Source organism: Boleophthalmus pectinirostris, unplaced genomic scaffold (genome assembly GCF_026225935.1).
Source record: "Boleophthalmus pectinirostris isolate CB_2022bp ecotype Guang Dong unplaced genomic scaffold, ASM2622593v1 HiC_scaffold_8, whole genome shotgun sequence".
Taxonomy (NCBI): Eukaryota; Metazoa; Chordata; class Actinopteri; order Gobiiformes; family Gobiidae; genus Boleophthalmus; species Boleophthalmus pectinirostris.
In genome coordinates, this window is record NW_026571515.1 from 39025095 (window position 1) to 39046448 (window position 21354).

Sequence of the window (21354 nt, forward strand, 5' to 3'; positions counted from 1 at the left end):
CAGAGTCATTAATCGGACAGTCCGGAATTTTGGACATAGGACCTCATTTCCTAGTTTGCCAGAGTGTTGGAGACGTGTGGAGACACTTTTTAAAATATTCCATCCAGTCCTTGTATTTGCAGAGGTCGCTGGTGCTAGGCTAGTGCATGTCAATGGCCATAGTTATCCTGCCACTAAAAACAGTCTTACCCACTCCACAAAACACCTGAAGAAAATCTATTATTACACCAGACTGTCCATGTAAATGTCTGTGTTAATAGAATAATTTTAGAAGTAAAACCAACCTTGCATTTGAAGGATTTATGTGTGAGCAGCAGCAGCGAGTTGTACTTCCTGATAGAACGTTTGGCAGCGGTGGACTGATATATGAGAAAATAGTCCCTCAACATGCGACGATTCATGCGATGCAAGGATAGTTTTATTTCAAACATTATTCCATCAACACAGACATTTACATGGACAGTCTGGTGTAATAATATGGGTGTTTTGTGGAGTGGGTAAGAATGTTTTTAGTAGCAGGATAAACTATGGCCATTGACATGCACTAGCCTAGCACCAGTGACCTCTGCAAATACAAGGACTGGATGGAATATTTCAAAAAGTGTCTCCACACGTCTCCAACACTCTGGCTCACTAGGAAATGAGGTCCTATGTCCAAAATACCGAAGTGTCCCTTCAAAAGATCAGATACAGGTCGCATAGGGGCAAAAAAAACAAACAAATTTGGGTCACTTCAGGCTATAGTTTGAAAGTAGCCTAAGACCGAGCAGAACCTACAGTTAGCATCATACTCCCTGGGAATGTTGATGACATCAGTTGCAAAGTATCAACATTGGTACCGGCCTTCAAAAAAAATCCATCAGGCTCTAATTTGTTGTATTGCACAGCTGTGACTCGATCTCTTTTCTAAATTGAACACATCTTAAGAATTCCAGCAGTTTGCATTTCTCCAGTGTCCCAGAACCTTGGCTGCAGGCTGACCGCTCATGTGTGCGTGGTGGGCTGCTCTGTGGCGGATTGGCGCAAGTTTCTATTTACATTTTTGCTTTGAAAGTCAACAGTGTGCTTAATATCAGGCAGATTGTGATGTTTTGGGAAAGCTGCATTTTGTTGTGTTCTTCTATCACAAGGCATGCTACACTGAGCGGGAGAGCTGGGACCAGTATAACTCTGTGGGAGATTCACTGGTATTTCCAAGGAATTTCAGCAGATAATCCACAAATGTTGAATACTATGCTTCTTGATTGGATCCACAAACTTGACATATTAATCTTAAGGCTTAAAGTCCTTTCTACTGTCGACAGTCACGTCTTTGGTGTTGATTAAATGCACCAATCTCTTTGTTCATTTATGCCGAGATGGAAGATTACAGAGATATTCCCAGCACAAACCAGGTCAACAAATCAACAATCTAAGAAGTTAAACAGCAGATGGAACTATAGAATTCTGACCTATCCTCCAGATCAACTTTAAAGGTCCTATATTACACAAAATGGACACTTGTGAGCTTTAATCCATGTTAGAATGTTATTACCTCATCTGAAACATACAGCACCTGGAGCTGTGTTTTGTTTCATGTATACGTGTTTCAGTAATCCTTTATTATTAGTCTGTCTACATCTGCGAAGCTCAGAATGCTTGGTTGCACCTTATGATGTCTTGAAGTACAAGTATAGTACAGGCAGTAGAGATAATTCCAGAGTTTAAATGATCCAAATGTGAATTCTAGTGAAGCTGCAGAGTTTAAGGTCCTGTCCACACTAGTACGTGTTGAAGTCGTTTTCATTGCGGATGCAGTGTTCGTTCACACTAATCCAACTGAAAACGGCTCCAGAGACAGAACGATCTGGTGCTGCCAGCTCCCACGAATTCATCTGAGTACAGATCTGATCCAGCACCGTGTGGACGCCTGAAAACACTGATACACAAATGTAGGTCTATGCGCTTGGAAGTAATTCACCGGCAAAACACTAAGAGGCTAGAATATATGTCCATTCATATAAACGGTCTGTGTGTACGACCTGCAGACGTATAATCTCTGAAAAGATTAACATGAATCATCTCCAGTGTGATACATGCACAGAACAGACTCACCATCAGCAGAACACTCCTCTGTCACAGAAAGAACACAAATATTCCACTGAGTTGTGTCCTTTAGTCCGACAGAAGCTGAACCGCATCAGGGCACAACGAGCGAGCTGTTTTTTGAGCACAGTTTATGCAAGTTTACCCATTCAGTTTTAAGTTTTGTTTTTGTAAAACGTAAACAAATATGCTGAAAGCTGTGTGGATAGGGAAGGTTTGTGGATACAGAAACGACGTGTCTGGATGCAGATTGTTTCCGATACTGTAATACGGTGATTCATTTCAGTGTAAAGGTAGCCTAAAAGTGGAGGTGGAACAGTGTCTTCAGTTTGACAGAAGAACTACGCAGGGTTTGTGCATTAGTTATTATTAATTATGTGTGAAAGAAATAAAACAAAACTCCATATACCATATTTTTTTTTACTATAAGGCGCACTTAAAATCCAGCAGAAGTCAGACAGAAGCTGACAACAAGGAGCGAGTTTTTTTTTTTTTCAGTGCTTATAGTTTATGCAAATTAGCCATGTGGTTTTAAGTTTTGTTTCTGTAAAACGTAAAGAAATGTGCACAAAGCTGCATTAAACACATTATTACTCAATGTATATTTGAGTCCTCCTCGTAGGAAATAAAAATCCCAACTTAAATGATCCACCTACATTCACATTCATAATACATATTCATCAAGACATTGAGGAAACGCCGATCTGCCAGTGGATCGTGGATGCCTGGACTAAGGGAGTGTCGACCGTTTGTTTCGTTTAATGTGCATCATAATTCGGTGCGCCTTATAGTCCGAAAAATACGGTATGTTTTTAATGAGGAAACAACATGATAACATGGCTCAGAAAATGGCGTAACGTGGGCCCTTTAAGTTCGAGGGATTCTACAATGTTGTGATGTCACGTGAACACACAGCGTATAGTCTTTCATCTATATTGTATTGCGTAACTCTTTTAGAATGAGAGTGTGGCCGGTCTGAGTGGAGCTGGAGAAGCCCTGGTCTAATCCTGCCCCCCTGCTGACACATGGTAAATCAGTGTAAAAGCACAGACGTGGGGCATGTGAGGGGGGCATGTGAGGGGGGCATTACGGACACATCTGGCCGTTTAATTGACGCCTTACACTCAGAACCAACTCTAAAACAGACTTAAAGACTACAAAACACTAAAAGAAAAAATGGTTTTAACTGCAATATCTACAGTCTTTCTTGTCATTTTTGGTAAACTACTTGAAATGTGGAAGAGAAGAGTTTAGGTGTTGAGTCCCACTTTAAAATCAGAAGTTGTGTTTCTTTTAAACTGCTCCATGTAACTTTTCGGGTGGAGAATTCGGCACCTACATGTCTCCATATGTTGTTGCTTTGTCTGAAATGTTCCACAGCATGGCATTAAATCAGTCCATCTTGCATTAAAAAGATGACAGGTCTTTTTAGTGCTCAAAAATATCTCTCTAAGGCATGCTTTCTTACTGGGCTTGCCTCTCCACTGATCTGAACTGTAACTTGCTCTGGTGTCTCCTGCTTGTCTCCATGGAGATAGATACATTTAAAGCCATATTGTGGAACTTTCCAGACCCTAAACTAGAAAAGTTTACAGGTCTTTTTAGCACTCTAAAATAATTCTATCTAACATATGCTTTCTTCCAGGGCTTGCCTCTCCACTGATCTGACTTCTAGGTTGCTCTGGTGTCTCCTATGTGTCTCCTTGGAGATAGATAAATTTAATTCCATACTGTGGAACTTTCCAGACCCTAAACTAGAAAGGTTTACAGGTCTTTTTAGAGCTCAAAAATATCTCTATCTAACGCATGCATTCTTACTGGGCTTGCCTTTCCACTGATCTGAACTGTAACTTGCTCTGATGTCTCCTGCTTGTCTCCATGGAGATATACACATTTAACCATGGTACTTTCCAGACTCTAAACTAGAAATAGTTACATATTGCATTTTTAAATTGATGCAAACCATTTGCAAATGGATTACACTTTAGTATTTCATGTGATATTTTCCTTCTCAAATTGCAGTTAATTCCTATAAAATAAGACACCTACACTAAAACTAAACTAAAACTAAATATACATATATAACCTCTCATAAATCTAGTGTGACCAGATGTCCCTATTTACCCGGGACAGTCCCAGTTTTGAGCCCTGTGTCCCCTGTTCCAGTAGATTTATCCAAGACCAGTGATTTGTCCCACTTTTATATGAGAAATGTCCCAGGTGTCTCCATTTTTGACCAATCTGATCCTGTCAACAGTAAAGAGAGGCATAAATTGACATTTGTTTAGGTAAAATACAGAAAATCTGTGTAAAAATGACCAGAACACAAAAAAATGTGAATATACTCACACGTGTTAGTCGTGAGTAAGTCATGAATGGGCTGACAGCATAACAGTTATTACTAAACAGTTACATTAATTTTCCTTGTTACAGTTTTTGATTCTGAAACTTTGGTCACACTGCATAAATGTCAACTTGTCAAAATGACTGAAATGAAACTCAATATTCAAAGGTCACTTACACCAGATTCTTTGTTTTTTTTACAGTGCAGTGTTTGTCCGATGCCACGTCACGTTTGAGCGAACCTCAGCTGAACTGCTCCGGGACGACACTATCGCTCTGGTCCTTCTGCCGTCTGCAAGTCAAGGCTGGCGGCTAACGGCTAAAAGCTAACGGATTGTGCAGAGAGCCATGTGGATTACCGAGGCTAAGTAAAGCTGCAAGTGAACAGCCGAGTGAAAAGTCCAGATTACGGTCTCGTCCTGTATTACAAACTCGCGGGAAACAGCATTTTGAGCATCTTTAGGACTTAGCCGTCTTTTATCTTTAGGAATTTATTTTTATCTTTTCATTAGATTATCCTCTTTTTGTCTGGGGTCAACACAGAGTCACTCCATTCATTATTTTTTTTCCACAAAATTTGCTTTGCACCAGTACAGATATATTGTACAAGTGTTGTCTGTGTCTAATTGTAAAGTTTTTATTGTCCAGAAAAGAGGAAGTACGACTCATGCACTGTTAGCATGCTAAATGTTCCTAGCATCACCTTCTTAGCACTTGCCCGTTAAAGTTGTGGAAAGTTGTGTTTATAAACCTCATTGTGGTGAATTACTAAGATGTTTAGAATGCATTAAGAAACCGAGGAATAACTTTGGACTGCTGCAAACTGTTCATTTTACTGTAGACAGTTTGCAAGATTTACAATTTCCAAGTCCAGAAGCACTTACACTGAAAGCAAATTACTTTATTGCAATATTGCCATGTTATAAAGTTTGATTTTAAAAACTTTATTAACTGTTTTATTCTGTTAAAAGTGCACTGTGTATTGTGCTGAGTTGTTGTACAGTTGTAGGGAGTATTATCTGTTAGATAAGTGTGTGTTGTTGTACAGTTGTAGGGAGTATTATCTGTTACATAAAGGTGAGTTGTTGTACAGTTGTAGTGAGCATTATCTGTTACATAAAGGTGAGTTGTTGTACAGTTGTAGGGAGTATTATCTGTCACATAAGGGTGAGTTGTTGCACAGTTGTAGGGAGTATTATTGTACATAAGGGTGAGTTGTACAGTTGTAGGGAGTATTATCTGTTACATAAGGGTGAGTTGTTGTACAGTTGTAGGGAGTATTATCTGTTACATAAGGGTGAGTTGTACAGTTGTAGGGAGTATTATCTGTTAGATAAGTGTGTGTTGTTGTACAGTTGTAGGGAGTATTATCTGTTACATAAGGGTGAGTTGTACAGTTGTAGGGAGTATTATCTGTTAGATAAGTGTGTGTTGTTGTACAGTTGTAGGGAGTATTATCTGTTACATAAAGGTGAGTTGTTGTACAATTGTAGGGAGTATTATCTGTTCCATAAGGGTGAGTTGTTGTACAGTTGTAGGGAGTATTATCTGTTACATAAGGGTGAGTTGTTGCACAGTTGTAGGGAGTATTATCTGTTACATAAGGGTGAGTTGCTGTACAGTTGTAGGGAGTATTATCTGTTGAAATCGAACTTGAAATCAAACTTTCTGAATTATAAAGTGAAAGTTATTTAACTGTGGACCTCTCCAGACAAAAAGTTTATCAATTATTTTATTCTGTTAAAGGTGCATTGTGTAACTTTTCTGCTGGAGGGTCTTTCAAACGCTTTTCTCCATGGAGATGTTATTGCTTTATCTGGAAAGTTTCACAGTATGGCATTAAACCTTTCTATCTTCATGGAGACCAAACCAAACCAAAAGTTACAGGTCAGATCTGTGGAGAGACGACCCCGCTCACAGTCAGAATGTCTGTCTGTTTTTCTAGGTATTTATGAACTATAAAACCATCTGTAGTTTAATAAATATAAAGTAGAGCTGTTTAAGGTCATTCTGTGGAACATTCCAGACAGAGCACTGATATATCCATAGAAAAAAAAAAAAAAAGAAATACCGTCCCAGAAATAAATACATACATAAATAAAAAAATATACGAGCCCATGTAGTCGTAGTAGTCTCCTTCCTCTCCAATATTACACAGCAGAGTAGCAGATGGTCTGAACTGGCTCTGATGGTCCTGGTCCTTGTCTGATTTTCCAGCCCTCAGCGTCCAGGTTCAAGTCCAGAGGGATTAGGTGGATTTGGGTCAACAATACCTGACCTCACACTGTAAAACGCCTTGAGATCCTTTCACGATGATTGGTGAGACATTATCAAATTGAATTGCGTGTTCAATCACTACAATGGACCTTTGTTAAGTTCACTGGTTTCCCTTTAGATTTAGTAGTCTAACATCTGAAGAATACATTTATGCTACAGTCTATACCACTTTATCATCCTTTTCTAGCAGTCAGTATATATACAGGGATGTCACGATATCAAGTTTTTGTTTTTCAGTTGTGAAAAAACACCAAAATATAGCCATTTCACGATTCACGATTGACACCATGACCAAATAGGTGTGGCTGACTGAATAAAATATAACATCAGCGCAACAGATATAATGTTTTTAAATGTAAAAGTTGATGTTTAAGTATCGTACAAACGGGAAATGTTGGTAAAATCACCCACAAAAGAGCAAAATACCACTAAACGAATAACTGTGAAAACCTTAATTGTCTTAAAGATAGTCACTACCAGGTGAGCAGTTGTACAGTTGTAGGGAGTATTATCTGTTACATAAGGGTGAGTTGTTGTACAGTTGTAGGGAGTATTATCTGTTATATAAGGGTGAGTTGTACAGTTGTAGGGAGCATTATCTGTTACATAAGGGTGAGTTGTTGTACAGTTGTAGGGAGTATTATCTGTTATATAAGGGTGAGTTGTACAGTTGTAGGGAGCATTATCTGTTACATAAGGGTGAGTTGTTGTACAGTTGTAGGAGTATTATCTGTTACATCAGGGTGAGTCGTTGTACAGTCGTAGGGAGTATTATCTGTTACATAAGGTGAGTTGTTGTACAGTTGTAAGGAGTATTATCTGTTACATAAGGGTGAGTTGATGTGCACTTGTAGGGAGTATTATCTGTTGCATAAGGGTGAATTGTTGTACAGATGTAGGGAGTATTATCTGTTCCATAACGATGAGTTATTGCACAGTCACAAGGAGTATTATCTGTTACATCAGGGTGTTATTGTACATTTGTAGGGAGTATTATCTGCTGAAATCAAACTTTCCCAATCATAAAGTTAAAGTTATTATAAAGTTAAGTTACAGTGAGAAAAATCCACCAGATAAAAACGGCAACTGTCTGTAACTATTGTGTAACCAGGCTTCTGCGTCATGGTTCAACATTCAATGAAGAGGAAACCCTGTGGAGGAAACAAATGAGCCGTGCTCCTGGGTCATGGTTCAGGTGCGGGGCCTTTAGGAGCCAGAAGTTCACAGGTGTCAGGTGCAGGTGGACATGTAAATCCAGCTGACCACAGTCTCTGGATTTGCCTAGTCATTGAACCAAATTAGAGCTGATTTGTTTACTTCAGTTTGGAGTTCAGAGGAGAATACATTTTGTTCCATCACTGGGTTTTAAATGAAATGAAATAAAAAACATTCATAATCTTTAATGCAGCTGGGGTAGTGGTGTTAAAATACTGATTTCTGTTGTGACATAAACAGTTGGGTCTTGTGACTAAAAGAAAAAAATGAGCTTCAGATGAGGTTCAACATTTGTCAAGTTTATTTGAATAATTCTGATTCAATGTATTCTATAGGGAAATCTGCTCTTGTTGTCATCTGGGAGCATCACATTATCAGTCTATTCTAGAATCAGAAAAGCATCTATTATTTACTTTTTACTTTTTGTGTCATAAGAAAAAGTTTTTTGAAAGAATGTATGAATCAGATTTTCTTTGTAGATATTACTTTTAAGACAATCTATGTTACTAGAAGACATTATGACATTTATACGTGGAGCTATTTGCACTACGAGACACAAACTTGCTTTACAAAAGATTTTTAAACACACATTGCCATTTAAAGCATATTTTGTGTATTCACTGAATTACCCTGACGGTGAATCATTACAATGTTAGGAATGTCAGACTACTGAAGACTAGAATTTTAGAAGTAAACTGCTAAACTACATCTGATATAAATGCACTTTTACTCAACAAATAAAAACATACAACTACATTTTACATGCAGCAGGATTTAAATGTATAAAGTAGGTCTGAATAAGATGTAAACATGATTTACAGTTGTATTTTAATGGCCGTATCTTTTGAGCTTTAAGCCATGTTATAATGCTGTTACCTCTTCAAAAACAGACCTGGAGCTGTGTTTTGTTTCATTCACACAAGTCTGACGAACCCTTTATTATTAGTCTGTCTACATCTCCAACGCTTTTTTTAATTGCTATTAATATGTCAATATAGAGAACACATGACATGACAAATAAGATGCCAGGAGGAGGCAGACATGGAAAAAGAAAACTGGCAATGTTAATATGGCTTTTTTGTTTACGCTTTTAGAAATGATAGATAAGTAGAATTCTAATTGCTAACTAATGATCCTCTATTTCTGTTGCTTGGTGTAATTGACCCACGTTGTAAAAGATAAATATAATAGAAAATTGTACGGGATGCTAACTTTTTGTGCCAGAAAAAGTCTACTAGTGAATTGGATATGTGACAAGACCCCCAATAAAAGTCAATGGCAGAAGATGGTTCTCGGTTTTGTTTCTCTCGATTACCTGACGTGTCGGCTTCATCATAAGGACAATGTCTTTAAGAAGACTTGGGAACCATTTTTGATATATACTGGACTTGAGATCTATTTTGTTGATTATTTTGTTTAAACTAAAAGGCAATAAATATATATGCAAAAAAAAAAAAAAAAAAAAGATTTCTAATTGCTTAATTAAAACAGGAAAACACAAAGAACTATAAGACAATTTACATTTGTGAATATCAAATTCCAAATATAATAATCAAGTTAATTGAGTCTAAATTCTTTTCATGTAAAAAAAATAAATAAAATTTCTAATTTGAATTAAAAGTCAGGGGCAATATGATCTTTGATACATTGTAGGCAGTCATTCCAAATGGTTGTGGTAATAGTGCATTTCCAGAAAAGATGACTTATTGTTTTGGGATATTCTTTACAAAAAAACTGCAATTAGGGTCAAGTTTTGTGTACAAGTTTAAAGTAGACATCCTTACATCTCCAAAGCTCAAAATGCTCAGTTCTACCTTGTGATGTCATGAAGTAATGGCAGTTAACAACTACTTTTTTACCTTTTATTTAGTAGAGATTGCCAATTCCAGGTTCTGAACTTACCCAAATGATTCTAGTGAAGGTGTAAGGAGTTTAAAAACACTGGAGCACTTCCTGTATTACCACATGACATCACAAGGTGGAATGGAGTGTTTTCTGTTTGAGAGAGCTCAGCCTAAACATGCAGGATTTGTTAAACATGTGTGAATGAAACAAATCACAACTCCAGATCTATTTGCGATGAGGAAACAACATTAGAACACAGATGAGAAAACAGCGGCATACATTACGAACCCTTTAAGTACATTGCCATTTAAAGTGTGTTTTGTGCATTAGCTGAATTACCTTATCAAGCTTGGCCTCGATCTCCACCACCTCCGTCTCCACTTCATCGATATTGGCCCTGAGAAGACACAGACCCGAGCGTTAATGCATTTGACAGTGATGTTCGTATCCTCACCAGACACATATATAAATCACATTATATAAATCATATGCAACAGCGCTCAGCCAAACCGAGACATGTTTGAGTAGCTGCGTTTTTTTTGTTTTGTTTTTTTTTTCCTGTACATTTTTGGAGCGAGCAGAAGTGTGTGAAGCGCTATCCTGGGAGCAGTTCACGTCCATCAAGCTCTTTGACAGATGGGGGCTCCTCTCTGCGGTGAAGGGTGAGGAGGGGGAGGAGCTGAAAGGCCAACCAAAACCACAGACTTTGACTATGTTTTTTAAAGAAGTACGGGTGTAGGAGCGTATGCTGTGGGACTGAGCCATATATCATCATCAAAACGCAATCGCAATTAGCAAATCACAAAGCAAACAACTAATTATTCTTAGTTTATTTTGCAGTGAAATGTGATACTTGTATTAGTTTGTCAGTTCATATTTCAGTCTTTTGTCAGTTCTTCTGGATGCAGTTAAATTGTCAAGTCAAGTCATTTTATTTCTATAGCACATTTACAAAGCCCATCTCATGCAAACTCAACTTTTCAGAGCTTTCTACCTTCTAAGAGTGATGTGTGGGCCTTGTATATGTCGCTCAAGTGGTTTTTAGATTGATTCAGTGTTTTTTTTTTAACAAATTGCAGCGTATTTCTGCCACCCTCCCATGTGACAATGAACTAAAGCTGCTACAACAATGACACGGCAGATACACCTATGACGTGTTTGACGTAGCAGAAAGCGCTTCGCACCCGACCCCCTCCCCCACTCCACTGCCTCCGCCCCACCTCCACCCGGCATCGGCTGACAATTCCCACATAAACACCTAAACAAAATCGTCAGCATAAGCTCATTGTTCTACACTGCAGTGAACACGATATAATAAGTTTATCTACTAGTACTGGTACTATCTACCTATTTTACCAATCAGTAATGTTCAGCTGATGTCGACGTGGTGCTTGAGCTTCGTGCACCTCCAAGTCCTCGTCTGATTCCGGGTCCTGTATCTCCATGATGAATAAAAGTTTATTCCTACCACTATCAGGGTGCACGCCTGTCTCCCCCTCCCTCCCTGAGATGGGCGGAGGAAGGGCGGCTCACTCAGAGCCTACGTCATGTTTGGAGGGCGGAGCCTGTGCTTTCTCAGGACGGGCGGGGGGATGAGCAATAGTCGGCCTTTCATAGTTCCTGGTCTGTGACTGCCTCCAAGAAATCAGTAAGATTTCATAACTATTGTGTAATGGATGTTCCAACAACCCAAATTGTGCTTGTTTATGTGCAGAAGATACAATGTGAAAAGAGTTATTTTGCATCAGATGCGTCCTTTAAAAAAACTGTAACAAGTTGCACCAAATTGCTTTACAACAAGAAACACCACACAATAAAGCAATAAAACAAATATATAACAGCTTCAGAGCAAAACGCAAGTCGAAAAAAATATGTTTTTTTTTTTAGGAAATGTGAACTTTGTGAACAGAAATCTATTATTAAAGCATATCGCAAAACTAACCGCAGTGCTTTTGTTTTTTTTGTTTCGAATGGTCGTGATTGACAGGTGGTTTATTCAGTTCACTCGTGTCAAAACAAACTGAGGCTTACGAGTAAAAAAAGACAAGACTGAGCAACACCACAGATGTCGGCGGGATCAACTATCGAAGTACTAAACTCTTATTTATCTCAGCTGAAAGTAGTTCCATATTTTTTTGAGAGCAGATGTCTTTAAAACACAAAGTTCTGTATTACACAAAATGGATTCTTTGGATTCTTCTTTTTTAGTCTGACTACATCTCTCATCAAAGCTCAAACCCACCTTGTGTTGTCATGTAGTGGTAGTTAACAGCTACCTTTTACCTTTTGTTCAGTAGAGATCAGCAATTTCAAAGCTGAAATTTAGGGACGTTTTGAGATTTGTTTTGAGTCAGGATTAAAAGGACACTTATTTGTGAAGACTTGTGATCTGAGAGGTGCCTGTGTGAGCGCTGAGTGTTGCAAATATTGGTTGTTTTTGAAGTTGTTTTATCTCATTGGTTTGCGTTTAGCTGCTGTAAATTACCATAAACATAAACACCCTGTTTTCTCTTACATTGGCCTAGTGTAACGTGACTATAGTGGCTGTGCACAATGTTATGGACACGGATAGATATGTAGATGAGCCATGAATAGGGATGTAACAATAACCGAAATATTGTGATATCGTATCGTCAGAAGTCTCACAATAATATCGTGGGATGTCACAGTATATCGAATTATAAGTTCCTTTGCTTAAATGCATGGTTTTATAGTAACAACAGCTTATGGACCCATGATTCATTTCAGTGTAGCCAACATGAATAGATAGTTTTTTTACTTGAATTCTTGGGATTATGATGGAAATAATTCACACCAAAATCTTGTCAAGGTATTTTAAAAGCAAAAAAGTGTCCTATCTCCAAAATATTGCAATAAATATCGTACAGTGAGATGCATATTGTGATAATATTGTACCGAGAGATTTGGATATGGTTACATCCCTAGCTGTGAATAGAGGTGTGAATGATCAGCATTTACGCATATCATTAATTTACCACTAAAGTCTCGTTTGCTTACTGGCTAGAATATCATGAAAAAATGCCATTAAGTCAACTTTCTGTCTTAAAATATGAGTTTAAAGAGGCAAAATAACAGTAAATGTCCCATAAAAAAAAGCAATATAACCCAAATCTAATACAGTGATAAGTTTTAGAATAGGAAGATTTATAGTGAATTTTTACATCACTAGATATATCGGCTGTTATATCTGCTGCTATATTGGCACCTCCAAAGCCCCTTTAATCGGTATCAGATCAGAAAAAAAAATCCATATCAGTCGGGCCCTAGTGTTTTCCATTTGAGAGAAAAACTTTAAGAACCTAAATATGCAGGATTTGTGTGTTAAACATGTGTGAAATGTAACAAAACACAACTAACGGGTATAATTTTGACAAGGAAACAACATTAAAACATAATATAGGCAATTAAATATTTGAGAGACATGTGACACAAATTAGCAGTTGTGACTGAACCATCGCAAGTTTCAATTGTATGCAAAAGGACCTAGAATTGTACTATAAAGACAAATAAAACACAAACAGAAAGTAGAAGAAATGGTTAGTCAGGCAATGGTAGGAGTGAGGAGAGGGGTAAGGAGAGGGGTGAGAGTGGGTGAGAGTGGGTGTCATCTGTTTACAGTCTAAGAGCAGTCCCTCCACACCCAAAAGCATCTGGAGCAGAGCATTAGGCCCAGAGGCACAGGGGCACAGCTCTATGATGTCACTCTTAAAGCTCCCCTCCCCAAAATGATGTCAGGAGGTTAAAGAGCTCAACTATGCAACTGTAATGGGATTTCTCTAGGTCAGAGGTTGGTCATTTAACCAAGAATTGTGGGTTTAAGTGTTGACTTGATGCTAAAACTAATTTGACAAGCAGAGGACTGAGAACTTACAGCGATTTATTCCTTATTCAATAGTCAGTCTTTTGCTATTCTTGTTACTTTAAAAGGACAAATATTACACAAAGTGGACTCTGGTGAGCTTTAAATAATGTTAAAATGTTGTTACCTCCTCAAAAATATACCTGGAGTTGTGTTTTGTTTCATTCACACATGTGGTTTATTAGTCTGTCTATATCTCATAACAGCTATGTTTCACGTTTAGTTCAGTAGAGATTTGCAATTCCAGAGCTGGAATGATCCAAATGATCCTAGTGAAGGTGTACGGAGTATAAAAACACAGCAAAGCACTTCCTGTGTTTTCTGTTTGAGAGAAGGGAAGGCAAGTTTCTTTATGTAACACAATTTGTGCACAAAGTAATTCAAAGTGCTTTACAGAATAAGAAATACACTAAAATCATAAATAACATAAATAATTATCAGAAAATGAAAAAGAGAGAGACATTAAATGAGAGTGAAGAGTGAGGAATGAAACTCTTTCAGTCGTATGCAGATAAACAGAACTGTTTTGAGCATTGATTTAAACAGAGTCAAAGTAGAGGCCTGTCGCATATATTCAGGACTTGTTCCAGGCTTTAGCTGCATGAATCTGATATGTGTATTCCCCATGTTTAGTCCTGGTTTGGTCTTGGTTTAGTCCTGGTTTAGTCCTGGTTTAGTCCTGGTTTAGTCCTGGTTTAGTCGTGGTTTAGTCCTGGTTTAGTCCTGGTTTAGTCTTGGTTTAGTTAGTCCTTGTTTAATCCTTGTTTAGTCCTTGTTTAATCGTTGTTTAGTCCCTGTTTAGTCCCTGTTTAGTCCTTGTTTAATCCTTGTTTAGTCCTTGTTTAGTCCTTGTTTAATCATTGTTTAGTCCCTGTTTAGTCCCTGTTTAGTCCTTGTTTAGTCCTGGTTTAGTCCTGGTTTAGTCTTGGTTTAGTCCTTGTTTAGTCTTTGTTTAGTCCTTGTTTAGTCCTGGTTTAGTCCTGGTTTAGTCCTGGTTTAGTCCTGGTTTAGTCCTGGTTTAGTCCCGGTATAGTCCCGGTTTAGTCCCGGTTTAGTGGTTTAGTCCTGGTTTAGTCCTGACTCTGGCACCATCAGGAGGCCGGTCCCTGAGCTCCTCAGTGTACGAGATGGTTCAGGCTCTAACATGATGGAGATGTACTTTGATGCTCGGTCATGAAGTGACTCATACAAAAGCAGAGCCACTTTTTAGTCTATTCTCTGAGCCACAGGAAGTCAGTGAAGAGACCTGAGCACAGGACACATGCACTCGTACTTCCTGGTTCGAGTCAGGATCTGAGCTGCAGTGTTCTGGATGCTCTGCAGGGTCTCACAGCTCGTTTGAAGAGGCCAGTGAGAGGCTTTTACAGTATCTAACACACTGGAGACGATCGAATGGATATGTCTCTCCAAGTCGGTGTACCTGTGATTTTTGTTATGTTTTTTAAATGGTGGTAAATGGTTTTAAATGGCTGCAGATGTTATTGATTTGATGTGGCTGTTAAAGTTCAATTCAGTTCAAAGTTCAGTTTTCTAGCTTGATTTGAAGGTTTCTCTTTGATTCTCTGGCCAAAGATCATCACTTCTGTCTTATCTCAGAAGAACTCAGCTAAAATATTCAGGATTTGTGTGTTAAACATGTGTGAATGAAACAAAACACAACTCCAGGTTTGTTTGTGATGAGGAAACGGCATTATAAGTAGAGTATTTAGAAATGTGTCCGTCCAATCTTTCTATACAATTTATTTAAGTTTTACGTTATATCACTAGTTAAGTACTCACACAGTACTTCAACATTGCTTTTACTTCTTGTGTTTCTCCTCGCGGTCTCATGGGCTCACTGTAGCTTGAATACGATCTCCCATCTCCCCCACGTTTTAGCCTTAACCCACTCTTCTGGCGAGTTTTCAGTTTGATATCACAGGGGGAAGTGAAGCGCGCGCTGTGCCTCTGTGATGAACACTGTTTGTGGCGCACGAGGCTGGCGTAGCTCACGGTTATAAAAAATGCATTTGGTCTTTTCCATTTTAGCCTGTGGAGGATTAACTCGAGCGCGATGGAGAGGGGAGAGAGAGAGGCTGGCACGTGCACGGATCACGCCCACCCCCACACGCTGCCAACTGCTCCTCGCAATATGGAACTAAGGCAAAGGAATACAGTACAAACCATGTCAGGAGGAAATATAGAAATATGTACATGTACTTTTTTTTACTCTTTTAGTGTTGAAATTAGAGCCGTGAAATGAATACAATTGTCAGTGACGGCTTATGGTGTTGGCTGTTTTTAATGAAGAGGTCGACAGACAGAAAATACAAATGTATCAAAAAAATTAGTCACAACAATGAAAACTACTACTACTACTACTACTACTACTACTACTACTACTACTACTACTACTACTACTACTACTACACCACGACCTTTAGCACTACTACTACGACTACTATCACTACTACTACCATCACTACTATTACCTACTACCATGACCTTTACCATTACTACGACTACTACCACTACTATTACCGTCACTACTATTACCTACTACCATGACCTCTACAACCTTTACTATTACTACTACTACTACTACTATCACTACTACCACAACTATCACCATCACTACAACTACTACAACTACTACTACCACCACCACTACTACCACACCACTACACTACACTACCACTACTACACTACACTACTACTACTACCACTACTACCACAACTATCACTATCACTACAACTACTACTACCTCTACTACCACTACTACTACTGCTACCACTACTACTACCGCTACCACTACCACTTCCACTACTACTACTACTTCTACAACCTCTACTACCTTTACTACTACTACTACTACCACAACTACCATTACCTCTACTACTACCACAACTATCACCATCACTACAACTATTACAACTACTACTACCACTTCTACAACCTCTACTACCTTTACTACTACTACTACCACAACCTCTACCACTACTATCAGTACTAATACCATCACTACAATTACTACTACCACAACTACCATTACCTCTACCACTACTATCACTACTATTACCACAGCTATCACCATCACTACAACTACTACAACTACTACAACCACTACTACCACTACTAACACTACTAACACTACTATCACTACAACTACTACTACCACCACTACCACTATTTAATACAGTGCAATATTTATACTTAACACAGTGCAATATTCAATACAGTGCAATGTCTTACTGGACTGAGTGTCGTATTCTTGGGTGTCCCAATCTTTTTATGTCTTGCACTATTACTAGGTACTTATTTATTTATTCTATTTTTTTCTGTACTGCGTTGTAAGTGTCTCACGTGCATGTCTGCACTGGAGGGTGAGGTGTTTTTAATCTCACTGTGCATAAGTATACTGTGGATTGTACATGTGTATAGTGACAATAAAAGACATTCTATTCTATACTACTACTACTACTACTACTACTACCACCTCCACCTCTACAACCTCTACTACCTCTACCAATGCTACCACTACTACAAATGCCAACTCTAATACTACTACTACCACTAGCACTACATCGACCTCTACCGCTACTACTGCTACTACAACCACCACCACCACTATTACTACTACTGCTACCACTACCAAAGTGCTCAAATACCTTCACCGCAACACTAAATACTAACACTAATATCAGCCTATTCAGCATTTTAATTTCCTCTCTGTTGGCACGATCTATGCACTCAAGTGATTAAATGTAAGTGCATCAAAAGTTTGTCTACACTGCGTTATTTTTATTTAGACAATGCAAAATTCAAAGTCAAATAGTATCTAATCGTTAAGTGAAAGTGTAGTATGAAGCCTCTAAGGATATTTCTTAAGTGGTAGTGTCAGGTTACATCCCACCTGCAGTCTTAACACCATTAGAAGCCTGCATTACCTCCATAATCTAAACCATAGCCCTGCCCCATGTGCTGTGTGTTTTGGTAAGTGATCCACGGACCACCACACCCACAGCCCCTCAGCCCCTCAACCCGTCTGGCCCAGGGCAGAGCTGTTTTCACTCATGATGTCATTACGAATATGACCTTTAATGTGATCAGCTCAGGCTCAGAGAACTCTGGCTTTTTCTGAAGGTTCCTCTCATCCAGAATTATCATAGGCAAGACAGAGATGTAACATCTGGTTTGGTTGATAGAAAGGAGCACTGACCCACTATGTATGTGTACTATGTAACTTTGTGTTTGAGGGTCCGTCACCTGCTTGTTTCTATGGATTTGCCACAGCTCTGCCTGAAATGTTCCACAGTACTTTACATTTATTCAATTACAGGTGGTTTTATAGCTTAAAAATACCTAAAAAAAATTCTAACAGTGAGTGGGGTTGCCTCTCCACAGATCTGGCCTGTAACTTGGTGTGGTTTGGTCTCCATGAAGATGGAAAGTTTTAATACCATATGAGAAAACACGATGACGTCATGTCTGAGGTGGTAAAAAGTGTCCGTATCAACAAGTTAACATCAACAGTCAACATCAACATCGTCAACATTTATCGGCGTACAACATCAACAATCCTCATACAACAGAACATCAACATTGTCAACAGTTAACAGCGAGTTTTAACTTTTTAAAGTAACGTTTTTGATCCTCAACATTCAGTGACTTAGTGTAAGACAATGAAGTCATGTCAAAACAATTAAATGCAAAATCTACTTCAAAATAAGACGATATCTTATGACAGACAAACGCAACACAACTGTCAACACAAACGAGCCGCCACTGACTTTTTACCTACCAGCCACTGCACACGAGCGGAAAAGCCAAACGTAAACAAAAACAACATTTTCTCGTATACTGTGAAACATTCCAGACAAAGCAATAACATCTCCATGGAGAAAAGCATTTGATGGACCCTCCACTGGAAAAGTTACACAATGCACATATATTTTTCCAACATAAATTGGAAGACATAATTTCTGAAAGATTAAAATGAGCAAGAAAAATGCAGTTCTTTACTTGCAACTCTCAAGTAAATGTTATCTGTGCACTAAATTGGACTAAACTGTATGTTATAATGTTGTTTCCTCCTGAAAAAAGCATACCCGGAATTGTGTTTTGTTTCATTCACACATGTTTACCACACAAAATCTGCACATTTAGCCTGAGTTCTTCTCTCAAATAGAACACTCTGTTCCATCTTGTGATGTCATGTGGTAATACACTGTGTTTTTAAACTCCATACACCTTCATTAGAAACATTTGCATGATTTCAGCCCTGGAATTGCCAATCTCTGCTTTACAAAAGATAAAAGGTAGGTGTTCACTTGAAAGCTATCACTACTACTACTACTACTACTACTACTACTGTACTATAGGACCTTTCACTTTAACCATACAGTAAGAACATATTATACAAGTATGTGTACATTTTCTTTGTTGCAAATCTTCTTATGAGATTGAATACTGGCTTTGACGTTTTGGTGACGATCTTTCCTGCTCTCTTCACTGTAATATATTTTAAAATCCAAACCTGCCTTGCTTGTTCTTTGGCACATTCTGGTGACTCTAAACAAACCCGGGCACTGGTGGTGGAGTGACTAATCTACAGCCGCAGTGACGTGAGCAGAGTTGGAGCGGAGCGATCACAGCCCATCAGGGACCAGGAGGAGGACATGGAGACCTGCGTCATACTCAAATGAACACGGAGTTTGGACTTCACATTTAATGCTTTGTTTGGGTTACTTCAATGTCTGAACAGTATCAAGAAAAGTGACCCTTCGTTTTGCTGAAATAAATAATCATGATTGGAAGGCTTTGTCTTGAGTTTGACCCAATATGCAGAGGAGGAGGTGGTTACTAGACTGACAGATCTGGATAGAACAGGGGTTTTCAAACTGGGTGAATGTGAGCCTCCCCTTAGAGTAGGTAAAGACAGCCGAGCCCCCCCAATCTGAGTTATTTCATACATGAATTTAATTGAATAATGGAGTATTTTGAGCAACTTCTGAACCAGTTGCAGAAGAAAAACAATCTTTGCCAAATGAACAGACAACCAGACACAGGTACAATGAAAATATCTGCACTATTTTTACTAAATTGTAAATATCTTAGTGGTGCGCCATGGAATCTTTTTAACCAAAAAAGTGTGCCATAACTACAGCTGGGTATCATTAAGAAGTTGTCGATACGATACATACCTCGATACACAGGCCACAAAACGATATGAATCTCAATAATACGTAGGCCAAAATACGATATGAATCTCGATACAAAGGCCACGATACGATATGAAACTCGATACAGAGGCCACAGTACGATATGAATATCGATACATAGGCCATAATACCATATGAATATCGATACATAGGACACAATACCATATGAATCTCGATACATAGGCCACAATACAATATGAATCTTGATACATAGGCCACAGTATGATACATTTCTCGATACAGTGCACAAATTTGATAGGGTTCAATAACAAAGGCTAAATCATGACTGTGACATCAGAAGTCTTTGTTAAACCACTACAAAATATTTAGTTTGAAATTGTTAATCACAATGGCAACGGTCACAATTTTTCATTATACTAAATGAGGCTGTGCAATTAATCGAATTTTGATTGCGATTTGTGTGTCAAACAAGCTCCAAACTCATACTTGAGTTGAAATGAGTTAAAGTTTATTTTGGGATATTTTTTTAAGAAAATAAGTATATTTATTTTACTTTTTTAAATACAGAGATTGTAGAACAATTGGATATAATTTATTTTGGATACATTCATCTTTTTCTATACCTTATTTCATGTTCAAAGTCTATTTTATTCATTTAACTGCTCTAAGATTCATATTTGTAGCCTATATTTATTTTCATTTTGAAAGTTTTGAAGAAATTATCAATAACAATGTGTTTTTTGAGAGAAAAATGCTGCATAAATGCATCCTGTAACTAAAAAATAATTGTTTAAATAATCATGATTTGATGATTTTTAACATAATCGAGCAGCTCTAATTCTGAAATCCATGGCTCGAGAGAACTTTATGTGTATTCCAAGGTACCCCTGCTGTACAGGAGAAAACCATTATAGCTAAATTAACAACCATTAACAAAGAATGCACTTGCACTAACTGTGTATGTGTTTGTGGTTTCTGTGGTCCCTTACACTACAACATATCACAGATGTGTTTAAAGAGCGCCTATTACACTTCTATTGGGGTATTAATTGCTAACACACAACATATTTAGATCTACTTGCTCTTGGACACAATCTTACATCTAATCATAAGGAGGGTCCAAACAGGCCACGGGAGAGATCGTTTGCTGCTCAAACAACGGTAAAAAAAAAACCCTCTTGGGGCATGTTTTGGGCCTCTTAAAGGTCCAAAAAACTGACTCCTGTGAGCTTTAAGTCTCGTTAGAATGTCGTTACCTCATCAAAATCAGACTAGGGCCCTGTCCACACTAGTACGTATTTGAGTCGTCTTTGTTGCGGATGCAGTGTTCGTCCACACTAATCCGATTGAGAACGATTTGGTGCTGCCAGCTCCCACGGATTCATCTGAGTACGGATCTGATTCGACACTGTGTGGACACCTGAAAACACTGATACGCTGATGCAGTTCTATGCACCACAAAGGAATTCACCCCCTATACACTATGACACTAGAAAAGACGTACGCAGAACAGACATATGATCTCTGAAAAGTTTAACATGAACCAT

The 21354-nt window shown here is 38.3% G+C and overlaps 1 protein-coding gene across 1 annotated transcript in view; it reads right to left on the reverse strand.

Annotated features, from left to right (window-relative positions):
* The window catches only part of acap3a (ArfGAP with coiled-coil, ankyrin repeat and PH domains 3a), a 177660-nt gene that overhangs the window by 87608 nt on the left and 68698 nt on the right, over window positions 1-21354 (reverse strand). The window contains 1 exon segment of the mRNA XM_020922243.2: window positions 10105-10162. Within this exon segment, the coding sequence (XP_020777902.2) occupies window positions 10105-10162 (58 nt within the window).